The sequence below is a fragment of the Neophocaena asiaeorientalis genome, unplaced genomic scaffold (assembly GCF_003031525.2).
Source record: "Neophocaena asiaeorientalis asiaeorientalis breed wild unplaced genomic scaffold, Neophocaena_asiaeorientalis_V1.1 scaffold70, whole genome shotgun sequence".
NCBI lineage: Eukaryota > Metazoa > Chordata > Mammalia > Artiodactyla > Phocoenidae > Neophocaena > Neophocaena asiaeorientalis.
This window is the reverse complement of record NW_020175410.1, coordinates 11771624-11788035: the sequence shown is the minus strand read 5'-3', so window position 1 is coordinate 11788035 and position 16412 is coordinate 11771624. Positions and strand designations below refer to the sequence as shown.

General features: G+C 43.6%; 2 protein-coding genes across 8 annotated transcripts in view; one reads left to right on the top strand and one right to left on the bottom strand.

Annotated features, from left to right (window-relative positions):
• SGCE (sarcoglycan epsilon) overlaps nucleotides 1-6967 on the bottom strand; it is a 67273-nt gene extending 60306 nt beyond the window's left edge. For 6 of the 7 annotated variants that reach the window (XM_024767063.1, XM_024767064.1, XM_024767065.1 and 3 more), the window contains exon 1: nucleotides 6788-6943. In XM_024767063.1, coding sequence (XP_024622831.1) covers nucleotides 6788-6896 — 109 coding nt within the window. In that variant the 5' untranslated portion in view covers nucleotides 6897-6943. Of the gene's footprint in view, nucleotides 1-6787 lie in introns of all 7 variants that reach the window. The other variant, XM_024767068.1, reaches the window with a different exon arrangement.
• A 6539-nt stretch (nucleotides 6968-13506) lies between these two features.
• Nucleotides 13507-15854, top strand: PEG10 (paternally expressed 10). Its single transcript, XM_024767052.1, is given in 2 exon segments — nucleotides 13507-14677; nucleotides 14680-15854. Coding segments are annotated over 2 exon segments (2064 nt in total). The 5' UTR covers nucleotides 13507-13788.
• The last annotated feature ends 558 nt before the right edge of the window (nucleotides 15855-16412 follow it).

Here is a 16412-nt window from a genome sequence, read left to right as displayed (position 1 = left end):
ATTTAAACCGCGATCGCATAAAGAGTGCATAGAAATTCTTAGATGAAGACACGAAAAATAAGAATTTTACCAAAGTGACCCAAGAAGAAAACAGCACTTCAGCTTTACTAATATGTTGATTTTTGCAAGAACAGAACATGAATGAGCACAGCAACTCATGTTTCAAGGCTACCTGTTTATTTCCTAAGATAACTTCTTGAAGTTTTAAATTTTAAACGTTGGAGATCATTTGCTTCCCAAACCCAGGAGCAGAGGAGCGAGTATTGCATTCAAGGAATTGCAAGTAGCCGCCCGCAGATCAGGTGCGTGAGCGCTGACAAGCCAGACGCTCATCGCTGAGCATTTCTCTCTCGGAAATATGAGCTTAGCTCAGGAACGCCTGTGGCATCTTCAACAACTGGGAACCCAGCCATCACAAGTTGCCCGGTGTACTACTACTATCCCACAAAAGTGCACGACACTTTTATAAAAGATAGAGAAAATAAGAAGAGGAGAAACTTGTTCAACATTAAAAATACAATTCACATAGTCAAGGTTAGCTTGCCCATATATCTGACCTAACAATTTGAGTGGAGGAGAAAGTTCTGGGTGTCGGGAGAATAGGCAGGAGTAAAAGAGGCAGGAAAAAGTTGGTTTAAAAAGATGACCGAAGACTGTTCTCTTCTTTCTTCACATTTCTCATCGGAGTCTTAGTTTTCAAGGGTCAGGGGCATAAAAATCGTTGCTATGGAGTCAGATGTGTTACAGGTTATCAGTTCTTAGAAGTGGGGTCCTGTGTGCATACTCTACAAGTTAATTTTGAGCAATCACATTTTCAAAGTTAGAGATGATAATCAAAATAAACAATCAATAGGCAGATGAAGAGGAAAGAAAAATCTGTCCCGAGACGTGTTTGAAACGCTAAGACTGGCAGTCAGAAACGAGGCTAACTTGAAAGGAAGAGAAGTTAAAAGAGCACAGGGGCCGCAGCTACTTTTCATTGAAAGGTTTTATTTTCTATTGAAAAGCTAAAAATTGTAACTGTTAAGTATTGCAAGGACATATAAGGGGGGGAGGGCGGGGACTGCAGAAGGGAGAATGGCTCCACATTTCCCCTGAGTAAGAGGCTCCAGCAGCTGAGGTCTCAGCTGCCCAGCAGCGGTCCACTCCCCCTTAACCCAGGGCGCCCCCCAAGGCATCTGCAGCCACTCTGCCTGAGAAGCCCCTTCTCAGCAAGCAAGAAACACTACGAAAGGAACAACTCTAGGAAGCAAGTTAAAGCCAGGATAACTTGCAGGGGGGGAAACAACTTTACTTCTACAGATTTTCATGTTTGAAATGAAATGAGAAGGGAGGAAAGAATGTGTTGAAATGTCCTGTTGCAGCTATTTTCAAGTTGTAAGAAATCAACCTGCAACACATAGGACTATTCTTTTTAGATAGTTGATCAGAAAAAATAAAATGTTTCCATCACAAGTATCTTTGCTATCCTACACTAAAATGTTATTATGGCCTTCAAATTAAATATTCATTACAAGAAAGGTAAATATTTCTGATACTTTAAAATAAGAGACCAAGTAAAGGTGTTAAGTTGATTCCCTTCCTGAGCTGCACTGTTAGAAAGGTCTCAAGTTGAAATCCATCTCTACCTTTCACCCACTGCAGCTAGATGTGCTTTCTGAAGCAGACAGAAGGGAGTTTATGTCTACTTTTAGTCTTCAAGCTAAACATTTCCAGACCCTTGGAGGATACCTCCTATGACAGGATTACCAGACCCCTCACCATCCCCACAGACTGTTCTGGAAGTTGTCTACTTTGTCAATGTCTCTCTTTAAACGCGACAGCCAGAAATGGACACAATACTACAGATGTGGTTAATTAGAGCAGGGTACTGTTAATTTTTGTGACATATGGACACTACACTATTATCGGAATCTAAATTTGATATTTTTGTAGCCATGTTATGCCACCAGTTCATACTAACTGTCCTTTTCCTCAAAAACTGCCACCATGTAAAGTCACCTCCTTCCTTACACACCAATGAATTATGATGCATTTACTGCTATAAAATATATTTTTGAATAGCACTACAGCCTACTTAAACCTTGTTAACTCTAAATTCTGTTATCTATTTGTAACAGTTAACCTTTTTTCAAGTCAACCATGGGTTTTAAAGCAAGCATCTTAGATCTTCATCACAGTTATCCATAAAAATGTTGAAAAAGAGAAGACCTAGGGCAAAGACTTGTGATCCTTCACGAGGGACTGCTCCCAGACCCAAACCCAGTAAACCCCACACCTGGTGGGTACTGGCTCAGCCTGCCTCATGCTCACAAAGCAATCCTGCTAGTCTAACACAGCATCTCACACACAAGAGCATCCTAAAGCCTTGACAAATGCTTAGCTGAAAGCAAGATTCACTTATCTTTCAAAGCAAAGTGTAAAAAATCTATACATATTAAAATTATAGTCATGTAAAAATATATATGCACATGGAACAAAGACTAGAAGGGAAGGAACATCAATGGAAATGTTTCTTCTAGTGTCAGATGGTGGAGATTGTTTTTTATTCAATACTGTCTTTACTATAGTTACATTGTTTAAAAAAACTGAATTTTGCTTAGACAGAATTTTGCTTGTTAGCAGTTCGGAAGCAGTTCACGTGGAACAACTTTAAGAGCATTGAGACTCTATCCGATTCTACCAACCTGAAAAATACTTGTTGATCTTTAGAAACACCAGCTTCCTTTTCTGAATTATGCACTGATGCTTTTGGCTTAATATTTTTAGAAATCAGGGAGATAGCAAACTGGAGAACTGGATCCTAAAGTTCAGAAAAAGCCTGGATGTCATGCATGTGTGTGTGCCCAAGTGTCTGTCTATCTGTCCATGTTTGTCCGTCTATCTGCCTACCCATGTGTATCTGTCTTTCTATCATGCCTGTCTCTCTGTCTCTGATGGAGGGATTGGAAAGGATAGAAAGAAAATAATCACAATGTTAATATTTCTGTGAAGCTCTGGACTTAAACAGAGCTCCAGACCAAGAATCTCTAACGGACACATAAACCCATGTCATCTATTCACTTACAGTCCTTTTTTACACTAAGAGTAGGAAATAAGACCAACAATAGAATTTACACTTCGGTGTCTAGAACTGACTTAACGGTAAGTTTTAAGAAAAGGGATCAGATAGAGTAAGTGTGGACAGTTAGTAAAAAAGAAAAAGAAACAAAGTAGCTGGTTATTTTGGAGAAAATGTGATCCATAGATACTGCACTTATTACAATCCCAACCAATCTGTATATCTGATTGAGAATTTTTTAACATGTCAGGGTTTCTTCAATGCTTCAACACTTTGTTTGGAGCATGGTTTTTATCAGTGAAAACCAGTGCTAGAAACTGGATACGTGTTACTTTTCTCTCTCATCGGTTTTCTCACTGTCCCTTGCTAATTTTCAATGTCTGAGAGACAAGTGAAAATTCCGCTTTGCTTAGAAAAACAATTTGTCCACCATACTAGAATTTAAACTAAATATATGAGGTAAAGCAACAGTTTTGGGATTTATGGCAAACTCTTATAATAAATGGATAAAATGATCAAGTACTAAGTCCAGTTAATATTTGACAGCTGAAAATTTTACTTTGCTTAGAAATAAATTTTTCCTAATATACTAAAAGGTAAGTCAAATGCATGTGGTAAATCAGCAGATTCATAGAGCCACAGCAAACTGTCATCTAAAATAGATACAATGTCCGACTAGAAAGTCCAGTTATTATTTGACAAGTGAAAATTCAACTTTATTGTTTCGGAATACAATTTTCCCACCACCCAAGAAATTAAGCTGAACATATAAGGCAAATCAACAGCTTCACAGATACATGGCAAATTGTCTTAAATAAATAAGACGTCCAATTAGAAACTCTAGCTATTATTTGACAAGTGAAAATCCCACTTTGTTTTTAAATATAATTTTCCCACTACACTAGAAGTTAAAATACAGGTGGTAAATCAACAGCTTCACAGATCCACAGGAAATTCTCATAAAAATGGATTAAAATGTTCAGATACAATGCCCAGTTATTATCTGATAAAATATATAATGCACGTTAGCACCTCTTTTTGCTTTGCGTGTAATCTTGTGCAAAACGGGTGAGAAACAAACAATAATGGGAACAAATATCTGAGAAAATCCAAAATTCACTCATGATATCAAATGTCAAGAAAGTGTTTTAAATTCCTGTCTATTAAGTTGGGGGGTGGTTTTAAATGTAGTTTTGTTGTTTTAGGTAACATGTTATCTCAAGTATTTATCTATTAACATTGTATTTTTGTTTTTATGTTTAACATTGTTTTGCTGCTTTAGATTAAAAAGTTTTATCAAAACTACTTATCTACTGATGTTGTTTTTTCCTTAGAAAAGTCTATTTCTGAGCAAAAATTATTTCATATGTAGAAGAATAAAAAACACAAGGAAATATAACAAATGATTACTATGTGTATGTTAGAATAGTGAGATCAGAGGAAACTCTCTATTCTTTGGTTTTAAATATTTCCGTACCAATGTTGTTCATTTAAAATTTTAATTAGAAAAAGTAATTAATACTATTTCCTTTTTAAAAAAACTCTGCAAATTTAATGTTATTTAGATAGTTAAGGCTCCTTGAAGAGAAAAAATGGAGGAAATTAATTTGATCCCATTTTCAATTTTTAGAAATTATACACGTGCAACTCTGTGAAAAATGTATATTATTTAGGCACATATATATGCACAGATAAAGTAGAGCCCATAATGTTTACTGGGGTTATCGCAGGATGAAGAGATTACAGGTGATCTTGATTTTCTTCTTGATTTTTTTCCCCCCAGTTTCTGGAGTTTTTCTTCCCTAAATTTTGTACAATGAATAGGAATTACTTTTATTATGATAAGGATAATACTAAAGCTGTTTTTTTTCCACACACTCCCCCCCCCACCAAAAAAAATCCTGGCTAACATTTTGAAATAAAAATTCAAATAGGTTCAAACTTGTTCAAACTTTAAAAGTCTTGGGATAGATTTTTAAACCTGAATTTTCTCTATCACCTATACTATTTTTTAATTTCATTTTTTAGAAAAAAGAATGTCTATCAGTTAACAAACAAGTAAATGAAGTAACTTTCCTGGATTAAAAATGCTAAGAATTTGACAGTCCGATGGTCACCAGAACAGTACTCTAGCATACATAAGAAATCCTGAAATTCTACATTGCAGAAAAGAGTGAACATCCTAAACATTAAAAGGCACTAGGCACTTCTAAACAGTATAATTATGTTCACCCAACTTCCTAGAAAAATATCTTTCAGTGTTGGAAATCTGCACTTCATTCATTCACATATCTGATAGTCAACATTTTATTTCTGATTAAAAAGTAGAATCTCAATAAATGTGCTACAGTTCTGTTTACTCCTAGAAAGGCTCGCTTTAAGTGAGATCTCTGCCATCGTATCATCTACAATGGGTCAAATTCTTATCTATCCTCCTACAATGGGTCAAATTCTTATCTATCCTCTATGTATAAAATAATCTGTAGCAATGTTACTGAAATATGCTCAGTTTTAGCCTTTATATACAAATGTGTCTCATCTGTGTTTCAGGAACCTCACTCAGTTGTAGGCAATTGGTTTTTCATTTTAAACTCCTTTTACTAAGATTATCAACAGATTGTCCCTTTCCTCAGTGCGTAACACTCTGAGGCACTTAAATGGAAACCCACGTTAAGGCTTTTTTTCCAGCATCCTTCCTTCCAGTATTTTAAAGTCTTGTAACTCACTGCAATTTTCTCTAACGTAAAATATATGTTTATACGTATAAATATACACAAATATTTGCGGCCGAATCTCGGCAACACGCTTCAAAGGATTAAACGTGCGGTAACCGTGACTAAATGTATTCATTCACCCTACAAGATTTAGAAAAATGTAATGTTGCAGAGAGATCTAGGTCTCTGCGTAAACCTCGTAATCACCACCACAAGGCCGTAGCTGGGAGCCTCCGAAGCCCGCCAACTACACTGGAGGCATCCACAGCTGTTTCTAATTGTTTTTGCTTTCTCGAAATAGTGCACTTGGTGGGGCAAACCGTTCTGTTTGCAGCATCTCTGGCCCCCAGCCGAGGTTAACCCTGACCTCAACACCCTGTTTGGCTCCTAGCGTTTCATGATTCCTTTTCCCTGCTCCGCAAAACCTAAGAAAAACGAGATTTTCGTCGCCGAGAAATTCTCTTAGAAAGAGGGGAGAATTAGGCGTTTCAAATGCACATTTTTGTGTTCTCTCCAGATCGGATTCAAGAAAAGGAAAAAAAAGATGCGTTTGTGTAGAGGGGGGCGCAGCTTGACACCCATTTCCTACAGCGCGCCTCTGGGCCGCAGAGCCCCATTCGCGGGGTAAGCCACAACCCCCCCCCCCCGCAAATGGTCAACGACCCCCAGCTCTTTCAGGCAGGGATCGGGAGAGGTTCACCACCAGGACTGCTGGGGGTGGGGTGGGGGAGCAATGGGAATGTAAATTGGAGATGGAATTTCGGCGCCTCTGGGCAGGGAGGGGCCCCGTAGGGGGCGCGGAGAAAAAAGGCCAGCGGTCAAGCCTAGTAGGGGACGTACAGGGCCCGGGAAGTGGGGTGCGGGGCGTCCTGGAGGAGGGGTGCACCGGGGATTCCGCAGCAAGAGGGGCTGATGCCCAGAAAATGCACCCGGGTACCCAAAACCCGGGCGGGGGATGGGGAAGCGGCGGCCTGTTGGCCCCAGGACCTCCAGTCGCGCGCGGGCCACTAACCTGTCAGCAAGAAGGTGCCAGTGGTTGCGGGGCTCATCCTGCGTGTCCCCCGACACTGTCCCGTCCAAGCACAAGGGTCTCCCAGCTCCCACCACCAGGGCAATTGCATTCTTGGCCTGCCTAGGCCGGCCGTCCTCGATTCTCCACTCCCCTCCCTTTCTTCTTTCCTCCCAGCTTGGCCAGTTCAGCATCAGCATCCTGCACCCCCTCCTTAATCCCGTGCTCCCTCTGGGATTTGGCGCCCCCCTCCTCGGTTCAGCCTATATAAGGCTCCCAGTCGTCGCTCTCAGTACACGCGCTTCAACTTCGGTTGGTGTGTGTCGAAGAAACCTGACTACGACCTGAGGAGACCAGCGGAGAGGGACCACCGAGCCTCGCGAAAGGTCCGCTGAGCGGGCTCGCGTCCGGAGCCACTCCGGGCTGCCGAGCACCCAGCGGAGCCCACGCCTGGCACAGGTGTGGGACCCCATCCTTAGTGTCTTCGCAGAGGAGTCCTCGCGTGGTGAGTATGCGGTGAGGATGTTTCTTTTTTTTTTTTTAAGATCACATTCATTCCCCCTTCTTATCAGAAGCTGCGGGAGATGGAGTAGCGCCTGGAATGTCTCCACGCACACCTTGTCACGCCTTCACTGGCTGTGCCCCAAAACTGCATGGAGAAACCAAGCCTTCAGGGCTTATGATTTCCAGTACCTAAGTCCAGATACGGACTGTAGACACATATGAGCTGCGGACAAACATGAGCTGTAGACGGACATGAGCTACAGACCAATTTGCAAATACGCTGCAAAGTGATATGCACTACAAACTAATTGGCGCTTCAAATGCGCTACAAACTGATGAGCGCTTCAAATGCGCTACGGACGGATGGGCGCTTCAATGCGCTACAGACTGATGGATGCTTCTTTGCGCTAGAACCAGTATGAACTGCAACGATATGTGAGCCGCAGACTGATGACTGATTTGCGCTCTAAATGCGCTACAAAATCTGAGCTGTAGAAGATCAGCTCTACAAAAATGATAACGATTAGCACAACAGCGCTTCATTGCGCTCCAAGACAGGAACCGCAGAGGTACATGAGCTGCGGAACAATTTACACCTAAAATGCGCTACAAAGTAATAACAGCTGCAGAGGTACACAAGCTGCACTGTTTTGCGCTACAAAGAAACCAGCTGAAGTGCACATGAACTGAAGAGTAAGATTACTCTGTCTTCTTGGAGGAACCCCACCCTTTGTCTCTTACACACCTTTTGGAATGGCTCCCACTATGTTTTTCTACAGGACGGTTCTCTACATGATGGTGCTGTTAGACAAAATGGAGCCCTAGGCAAAAATTAGTGTTTAACATTCTGTCCACACCATTCCTGCTATGGCAGTGGAGTGGAAGGGCGCTGACTTGGGCGTAAAAAATCTTTTGGTGGTGGCAGAGCGGGCTGCCTTGCCTAGTTGCGCTTGATTGAAGTGGTGGTATAGTTGTAGTGGTGGCGCGAATTGGCGTCCAGCAACAGTTTGTGGAAACTGGCTTGCTTAGTCTTGGAAGGCGCGGGGTGGTGGTGGGGGGATTGGATCTGGGGGTGATTGCTCTTGTTGCATGAAATGAATCTGCCTGTTGGAGGCTGGTGGGAGGTGCTTGGGGAGGGGGGAATCCTGGGAGAGGCATGCAGCCAGTCTCAGACCTGCCCCGCCCATCCTAGCGCGCCTTCCCTGCAGTATCTCCTAGGAACAGGCTTAGCACCTCCCAGCACCTACTCAGAGCGCGCCTCCTCTGCGGCGCGCCTTCCCAGAGCGCGCCTTCTAGACCCTGCCTCCCCAGACCCCGCGTCTCCCCGAGCCCGCCTCTTCTGAGGCGGTTCCTCTAGACCCCTCCTCCCTCTGAGCCCCCCTTCTCTGGAGTGGCTCCTCCAGACCGCACCTCTCAAAACTTGGCCCCGCCCTGAACCAGCCTCTTCTGGGCTGGCCTATGGCCCCACCCCCCCAGGGCCCACCTGCGCCTGCGCAGTGTGGGCCCCCCACCCCTCCCATCAGGTACCCCTCCCATCAGGTACCCCTCCTTTGCGCCTGCGTCTTCGCTGCCTGCGCCTGGCTGCACAGCCCAGCTCTCCTGCGGTTTCGCTGCTGCGGTTTCTCTTCTGCGCCGGTTTTGCTTTTTATCCACCAGTGTCTAATAAATATAAGAAAAATAAATAAGAACAATTAACAACAATAGTAATTATACATGGCATTAATAAGCACTTTGCATATGTTAAACAACATAATCCCACAATTTAAACTCCTGATAGTGGCTTATGAAGGGTGCTTCCAAGCTGACGTGGCTGGCGCCTCTAAAGGCAATCTAGCTAAACGTTTTTACTGCAAATGAAAAAATATTTTAAATGCTTTTAACATCATTTTAAGATTTTTTAAACCTTAAAAAATTAAAATTTAATTTTTTAAAACTAAAAAACTCAAGTTCTTTTTGACACACTAGTGGACCTTTGTGGTGGGACCTACTGGAATCAGACGCTTTGGTGGCTACAAAATAAAGAACAACTTGAACTTTGTTTCACAGGAGTTTTAAGATACTTTGTTGGTGCTACTGGCTTGGCCTCTGAGCAAGGATGAGGTGTTTATCTGGATTTTTTTCTTGGAATTTTAGGGGATTAGCCCTGGCTAACTTGCCTACATAATTGTGCCTGACACATTGTAGGCACAAATAAGTGTTAAATGACCAGAGTAAACTGGTTTATTCAGTGTCTTCCTTGGTGTCTGCAGTTGTGTTCTGGTTTTTTGCTCCTGGCTATTTCCTATGGTGTTTTGCTGTCCTGGGTTGTCCAAGACATTGCTTGCCTTATCTCCCTCTCATTCAACAGGATCTTTAAAAAAAAAATAAAATAAAATAAGCATTTTTAAGCTCCAATAATGTAAGCAGTAATTATAATTCAAAGCAACTAAATTAATTCAAAGCACTCAAAATAATTATCTTTTTTATAAACCAAAAAGCAAAAGCTAATTATTTAAATTTGGGGCAAGTGGATTATTTAATGGTACATAATTGTCATTTAAAATTTGTGTAACGTAACAAAGTGGTTACATGAGAAAATATAGATTGAAGGTTTTAGCTGGCATTTAAAAATATCTCTATAAAACAAATTTATAGCTAACTGCCAATCGCTATTTATGTTTCTAACTAAATGAAGAGATTTTAAAACCTGGTTCCATATATTAGAAACCATGAGCCAGGACTGTTACAGGGGCTTTTAGAAGCACTGGCTCCCAAAAACCTGTCACACCCCACCAATCACCCCTCCCCCCAGCCCCCAACAAGTATACAATCTATGGATAACGTGTGCTAATCATAATTACACCTTTCAGTAAGTCCCCAGGCCCCTTTTACCCACCTTGCCACCCTGACCCCTCTTCTCTTTAGAATTTGTGTCTGCATTTTAAAGAGGTTCAAAACAATGGTTTGAAAAATGTGCATATTATTAGAATTTGCATTTCGCAAATAGTACTCATAGCTCTCAAAAAGAAATGTGGACGTTTGCAAATGTAAAACAATTAAGCACTGTTTTAATGAAGTGTCATTTACTAGCGCAATGTTTAATGTATGGCGGGTTTTGGCTACTTTTGCACCTTGGTGTGTTTGTAGGGGGGGTGCGAGGGATAGAAAGTTTCAAAAGTCATTGTGAAGAGTCAAAGATGAAGCAAATGTCTTTACTTCTTAAATAGAGTAATACTGAACTCTTTTTCATGTGTAAAGGTGGCATCTGTCCCAGGGAGCTTAGCTTTATGCTGTGTGTCCTTCCAGGTTTTAGGCACGGGGCCCCTTGACCCACCTTCCCAGTCCAGCCCCTACTAAGGGGGTGTTTAAGGAGCCATAGTCCTATATTCAAGACAAGTTAGGGTTCTCCTGTTCCCATGTTAACTGGTGCTCCAATTGCTGTTTAAACATTTGTAAACTTTACTTATACTGTTGACTTGCCTGCCCACTGCCCTATCACTTTTAATGGTTAAACGACTCTGTTCTGGGCAGTTAACTCTTTTAGGACTTAGAGTCCCACCCCAAATTACAAACCCCGGGAGTGTAGGCCTTAGGCCTGATATTGGTAAAAGTTAAGGGCCTCAAACCGGTGACCTCGAAGGTAAAAAAAAAGGCCCTGAATTTGTTTGACCAGCACTGTATTTAAAATTTTTACAAGAATTAAAAGATGGGGGGGTGGGGTATGCATCCCCAAGTTAAATAGCTGCAGCCCCTTCCTGTTTTCCTATCTCCAGTCTCTTCTCACCTTTATATTACCTTCCTGTCACCAAAAGCATTTGAATTTTAAACTCTTATTAATCTTGTTTCCAAAAACAATACAGTGATTGTTTGCTGATTTCCTAATGTGTTGTTATTTCTCTCCTATCATGTTTTGCAGATGTGAAAACCATCAGACCTGGGCCTCATTAAAGCCCACCCCAGTGACTGTGATTGACATATAGGTTGTTAACCTTCCTGACCTGGGTCGCGATGCTCCAGGCCATGCTGTGAATGCCTGTTCAGAAGTCTTGTCTCTAAGTTTTTAAGTATTAGTGTCTTGATGACAGAAGTGACACCTGAGTCACCTGACCTGTGCTTATTAGTTGCTTTTTAATGGGACATTAAAACTCTTAAGTTTAATTAATAAAAATTGCATTATTTTGTGACCTCATTTTCTGAATGTCACCAATATAATTGTCTTTAAGCAGCTGGAAATGAAACAATGTCACAGGCTATGATGTGTTAATTACATCTTCTGATTTTTTTTTTTCTAAACTTGAAGATTTTATCTTGCATGTCAACTATTAGCTGTTTCCATAGCCTAAGCTACTAAAGTAATTAAGTAGCATTTAAAACTATTAAAATGGCACAGTAATTCTGTTCCTTAAGGACTCTACTTGCTGTATAGCCACTCCTTGAAGAGGCCATACCCACAGTCCAGGGCATAGAGAAAATGGCTGTGGATGGCAGGGCTGGGGCAGGGGAGGGGCCTAAAGAATGAGGAGGGGTCTTAGGAAGGAAGGAGGAAGGGGTATTTCTCTACAGCCAAGCATCATGTTTGATTACCATCACCTTTTTTTTTTCCCTTGTACACTATTGGTTGAAATATTAGCTATTTTTCACCTAACTTCTCTGAATAACACGTTTATCTTTGTGGCTTTATTTTACATAATTAATTTGGTGTCCATTTTTTACCTTGATGGGTCAGAGAGGAACAGGTGACCAGGACTGCCAAGTTAACATGTAGTGAATAGACAGTCTGCCTGCTTTACATATTATATTTTTAAACTTTTGAGCACTTTCCTAGAGTTTTCCAAATATGAGAATTTGATGCCTGTTAAAAAAATCATCAAAGTGTTAAAATAATTACTCGAAATGAATTTAACCCTATTTCCAGGAAGTACACAGGCCCTGTGTGCTGATTTATTATATGTATGATTTATTGTCACCCTACCCATAATTAGGACATTTAACCCCCCTGTCCCCCCCCCCACACACACACAGTCACTCACCCGGCTAGGAGTGACCCATCCCACTCTCAAAACTTTTGGGTGGGGCTGTATTGACAAACCTTGTTTAAAAACCTGGGATTGCACACTGGTGACCTGCAAGCCTAAAGAGGCCCTGGATTTGTCTGACCAACACAGTATTAAAAAAAAAAAAAAATTAGTATCTTTAGTGGGATGTGCATACCCAGGTTGCCATAGTTGCAGCCCCTCCCTGTTTTAATCACAGCCTCATTATACAGAAATTTAAAGTTTCTGTTCTTTATTAATAACTTCATTAATATCAGCTAACAGTTATTGAATACTCACTATGTGCTTTACCTGCATTATTTAATTAAATCCTTATAAGTTTGAGGTATACTATTATTGGGCTTCTTTGAATGTCCCATTTTATAGCCCAGCTACTCCTAGGAGACGTCAATTAATATTTGTTGATTGACTGCATAATAAGGAGGGAAACTGATATACACAGGTTGCTGCTCATTGCCATTTCTGTCCCAAAGGGAGTTCTCTTTGGGAAATCAAATTATGGTCCGAAAAGTAATTCAGACAATCCGAACTGGTTTGGTGGCAGTTGTTGTTTGTTTTGATGACTAGTTGCCTTCTCTGTAGAGGTGGATCAGGGTCAAGACAGTGGGCCAGAGTGCCCCTCTCCCCCCAGGTTGATGAATACAGGCACTGTGATTTTTAACTCACCCCTCCCTCTTCTTTTTCTTGGTTTTCTATTGGCTGGAATAGTAGCAACTTTTCGGGTAACTTCCCTAATAATAAAGTTATAATTTTGACTTTATTTTGTGTAACTTTTCCACTATCAATCTTTGCTTGAAAGTTTCTTGCTCTGCTCTCTCCTTATAAAACTTCTTGTTTGGAGTGTCTCCTCATTCTTTATTAGTCAGTAAAGGTCATAGTGCTGTTGATACAGTTGTGTATTGTTGTATCATGATGAACAGTTGATTCTTGAGGAGGAAAAAGTCATTTGGACATCAAAAAGTAGGATGCTTTTCATTATCTACTGTCCTACTGATTAATATCTTTTTTGCAGGGCTTTTGTCTGTTTATGAACTATTGATGTGAGCAAGCAGAACAAAGAGATGCTTGAAATACTCATGTGTTTAGAGTACTTTAGTAGATACTTTAAATGATAAAATCTTCTTTGTATTGTGGTGCTTTAAATACATATGTTGAATGTATGCTTTTATCTTCACTTACAGAAACAAAAAGCTTCTGAAAACCAAAAGGCGAAAGGGTGGAAGAGGAGGCCAGGATCCAGGCCTCTCTCCCTACCGGAGTGAAGCTGCACTTGGGAGGTCTCCTCCCACCCCACCTCTCACCCTGGGGCCCGACTGCCCACCTCCTCCTCCTCCGCCTCCCCCCAACGATCCTGCCTCCCCCTCCAGCTCCCCCTGCAGCGGCCAAAGGGGCCAGTACAACCCCAACCTGGCCGAACGAAGGCGGGAGGATCTCTCTGAAGAGATCAACAACCTCAGAGAGAAGGTCATGAAGCAGTCCGAGGAGAACAACAACCTGCAGAACCAGGTACAGAAACTCACAGAGGAGAACACCTCCCTCCGCGAGCAGGTGGAGCCCGCCCCTGAGGAGGAGGAAGATGACATTGAGCTCTGCGGAGCTGCAGCCGCTGCTGCCCCAGCCACTCCGATGGAGGAAGAGAGCCCAGAAGACCTTCCCGAGAAGTTTGACGGCAACCCAGACATGCTGGTGCCTTTCATGGCCCAGTGCCAGCTCTTCATGGAAAAGAGCACCAGAGATTTCTCCGTTGATCGCGTGCGTGTCTGCTTCGTGACAAGCATGATGACCGGCCGTGCTGCCCGCTGGGCCTCCGCCAAGCTAGAGCGATCCCACTACCTGATGCACAACTACCCAGCCTTCATGACCGAAATGAAACATGTGTTTGAAGACCCTCAGCGGCGCGAGGCTGCCAAACGCAAGATCAGACGTCTGCGCCAAGGCATGGGGTCAGTCGTCGACTATTCCAACACTTTCCAGATGATCGCACAGGACCTGGATTGGAACGAGCCTGCCTTGATTGACCAGTACCACGAGGGCCTCAGCGACCACATTCAGGCGGAGCTGTCGCGCCTCGAAGTCGCCAAGTCGCTGTCCGCACTGATCGGCCAGTGCATCCACATCGAGAGAAGGCTGGCCCGGGCAGCTGCCGCCCGCAAGCCGCGCTCCCCGCCGCGTGCGCTGGTGATGCCTCACGTCAACAGCCACCACCAGGTAGATCCGACCGAGCCCGTGGGAGGTGCCCGCATGCGCCTGACCCAGGAAGAAAAAGAAAGACGCCGAAAGCTGAACCTGTGCCTCTACTGTGGGAATGGAGGTCACTACGCCGACAACTGTCCTGCCAAGGCCTCGAAGGCTTCGCCGGCGGGAAACTCCCCGGCCCCGCTGTAGAGGGACCTTCAGCGACCGGGCCGGAATTAATAAGGTCCCCACAAGATGATGCAGCTTCATCGCCACACTTGCAAGTGATGCTCCAGATTCATCTTCCGGGCAGACACACCCTGTTTGTCCGAGCCATGATTGATTCTGGTGCTTCCGGCAACTTCATTGATCACGAATATGTTGCCCAGAATGGCATTCCTCTGAGAGTCAAGGACTGGCCAATACTTGTAGAAGCGATTGATGGACGTCCCATAGCATCGGGCCCAGTTGTCCATGAAACGCACGACCTGATCGTCGACTTGGGAGATCACCGTGAGGTGCTGTCGTTCGATGTGACTCAGTCTCCGTTCTTCCCCATCGTCCTAGGGGTGCGCTGGCTGAGCACACACGATCCCAACATCACGTGGAGCACCCGATCGATCGTCTTCGATTCCGAATATTGCCGATACCATTGCCGGATGTACTCACCGATACCACCCACGCTCCCACCACCAGCACAACCGTCATTCTATTACCCGGTGGAAGGATACAGAGTTTACCAACCCGTGAGGTATTACTACGTCCAGAATGTGTACACTCCAGTAGATGAAAACGTCTACCCAGACCACCGTCTGGTTGACCCTAACATAGAAATGATCCCTGGAGCACACAGTATTCCCAGCGGACACGTGTACTCACTGTCGGAACCCGAAATGGCAGCTCTGCGAGATTTTGTGGCCCGAAACGTGAAAGATGGGCTCATTACTCCCACCGTCGCACCCAACGGAGCCCAAGTTCTCCAAGTGAAAAGGGGATGGAAACTGCAAGTTTCTTACGACTGCCGAGCTCCCAACAATTTCACCATCCAGAATCAGTATCCTCGACTCTCTATTCCAAATTTAGAAGACCAAGCTCACCTGGCGACGTACACTGAATACGTACCTCAAATACCAGGATATCCGACCTACCCTGCATATGCCACGTACCCGACCTACCCGGTAGGATTCGCCTGGTACCCCGTGGGGCGAGATGGACAGGGGCGATCGCTCTATGTCCCCGTGATGATCACCTGGAATCCGCACTGGTACCGCCAGCCACCGGTGCCCCAGTACCCACCGCCACAGCCGCCGCCGCCACCGCCGCCCCCACCCCCGCCGCCGTCTTACAGCACCATGTAAATACGCATCATGTCCTTCAGGATCTCTGCCCTCGAAATGAACTCCTGTTCAGCTTCTCAATCAGTGACTGCGTGCTAAATTGGGCTGTTGCACCTTCAGACCAACCTGAGGCACAGGTTTTCTCTGAAACGGCTACAGAAGATCAGGGCCACCCCGGACTGGGGCACATCCTAAAGCACCAACAGACCTCCACTGTTTGGTGGAAGTGACAAAATATTTACCAACGAATCATCTCTGTTTTCCACCTTAACTGCCAGTCTAATTAAAATTCGTAATAAGTTTACTTCCCAGCAAACCCTGGAAGCCTGGGTTTTACCTGCTGAAACCTCTGTCACCATATGAATTATTGGCTGCCAGGTTCCTCATTTAATAGTTACTGAGAAGCTGATGCAAACACAGGAAATGCTGTTTTCTTTATGGAGGGGGAGACAAGGAGGAGGAGGACATGACTTTTCTTGCAGTTTCGGTACTCTCTTTACATCTTTGGAGGACCGAGGCCTTATTAAGGAAGCCACAATTACTGGTGCAGTGTGAAACGGCTTCCATGATCTTTTTGCT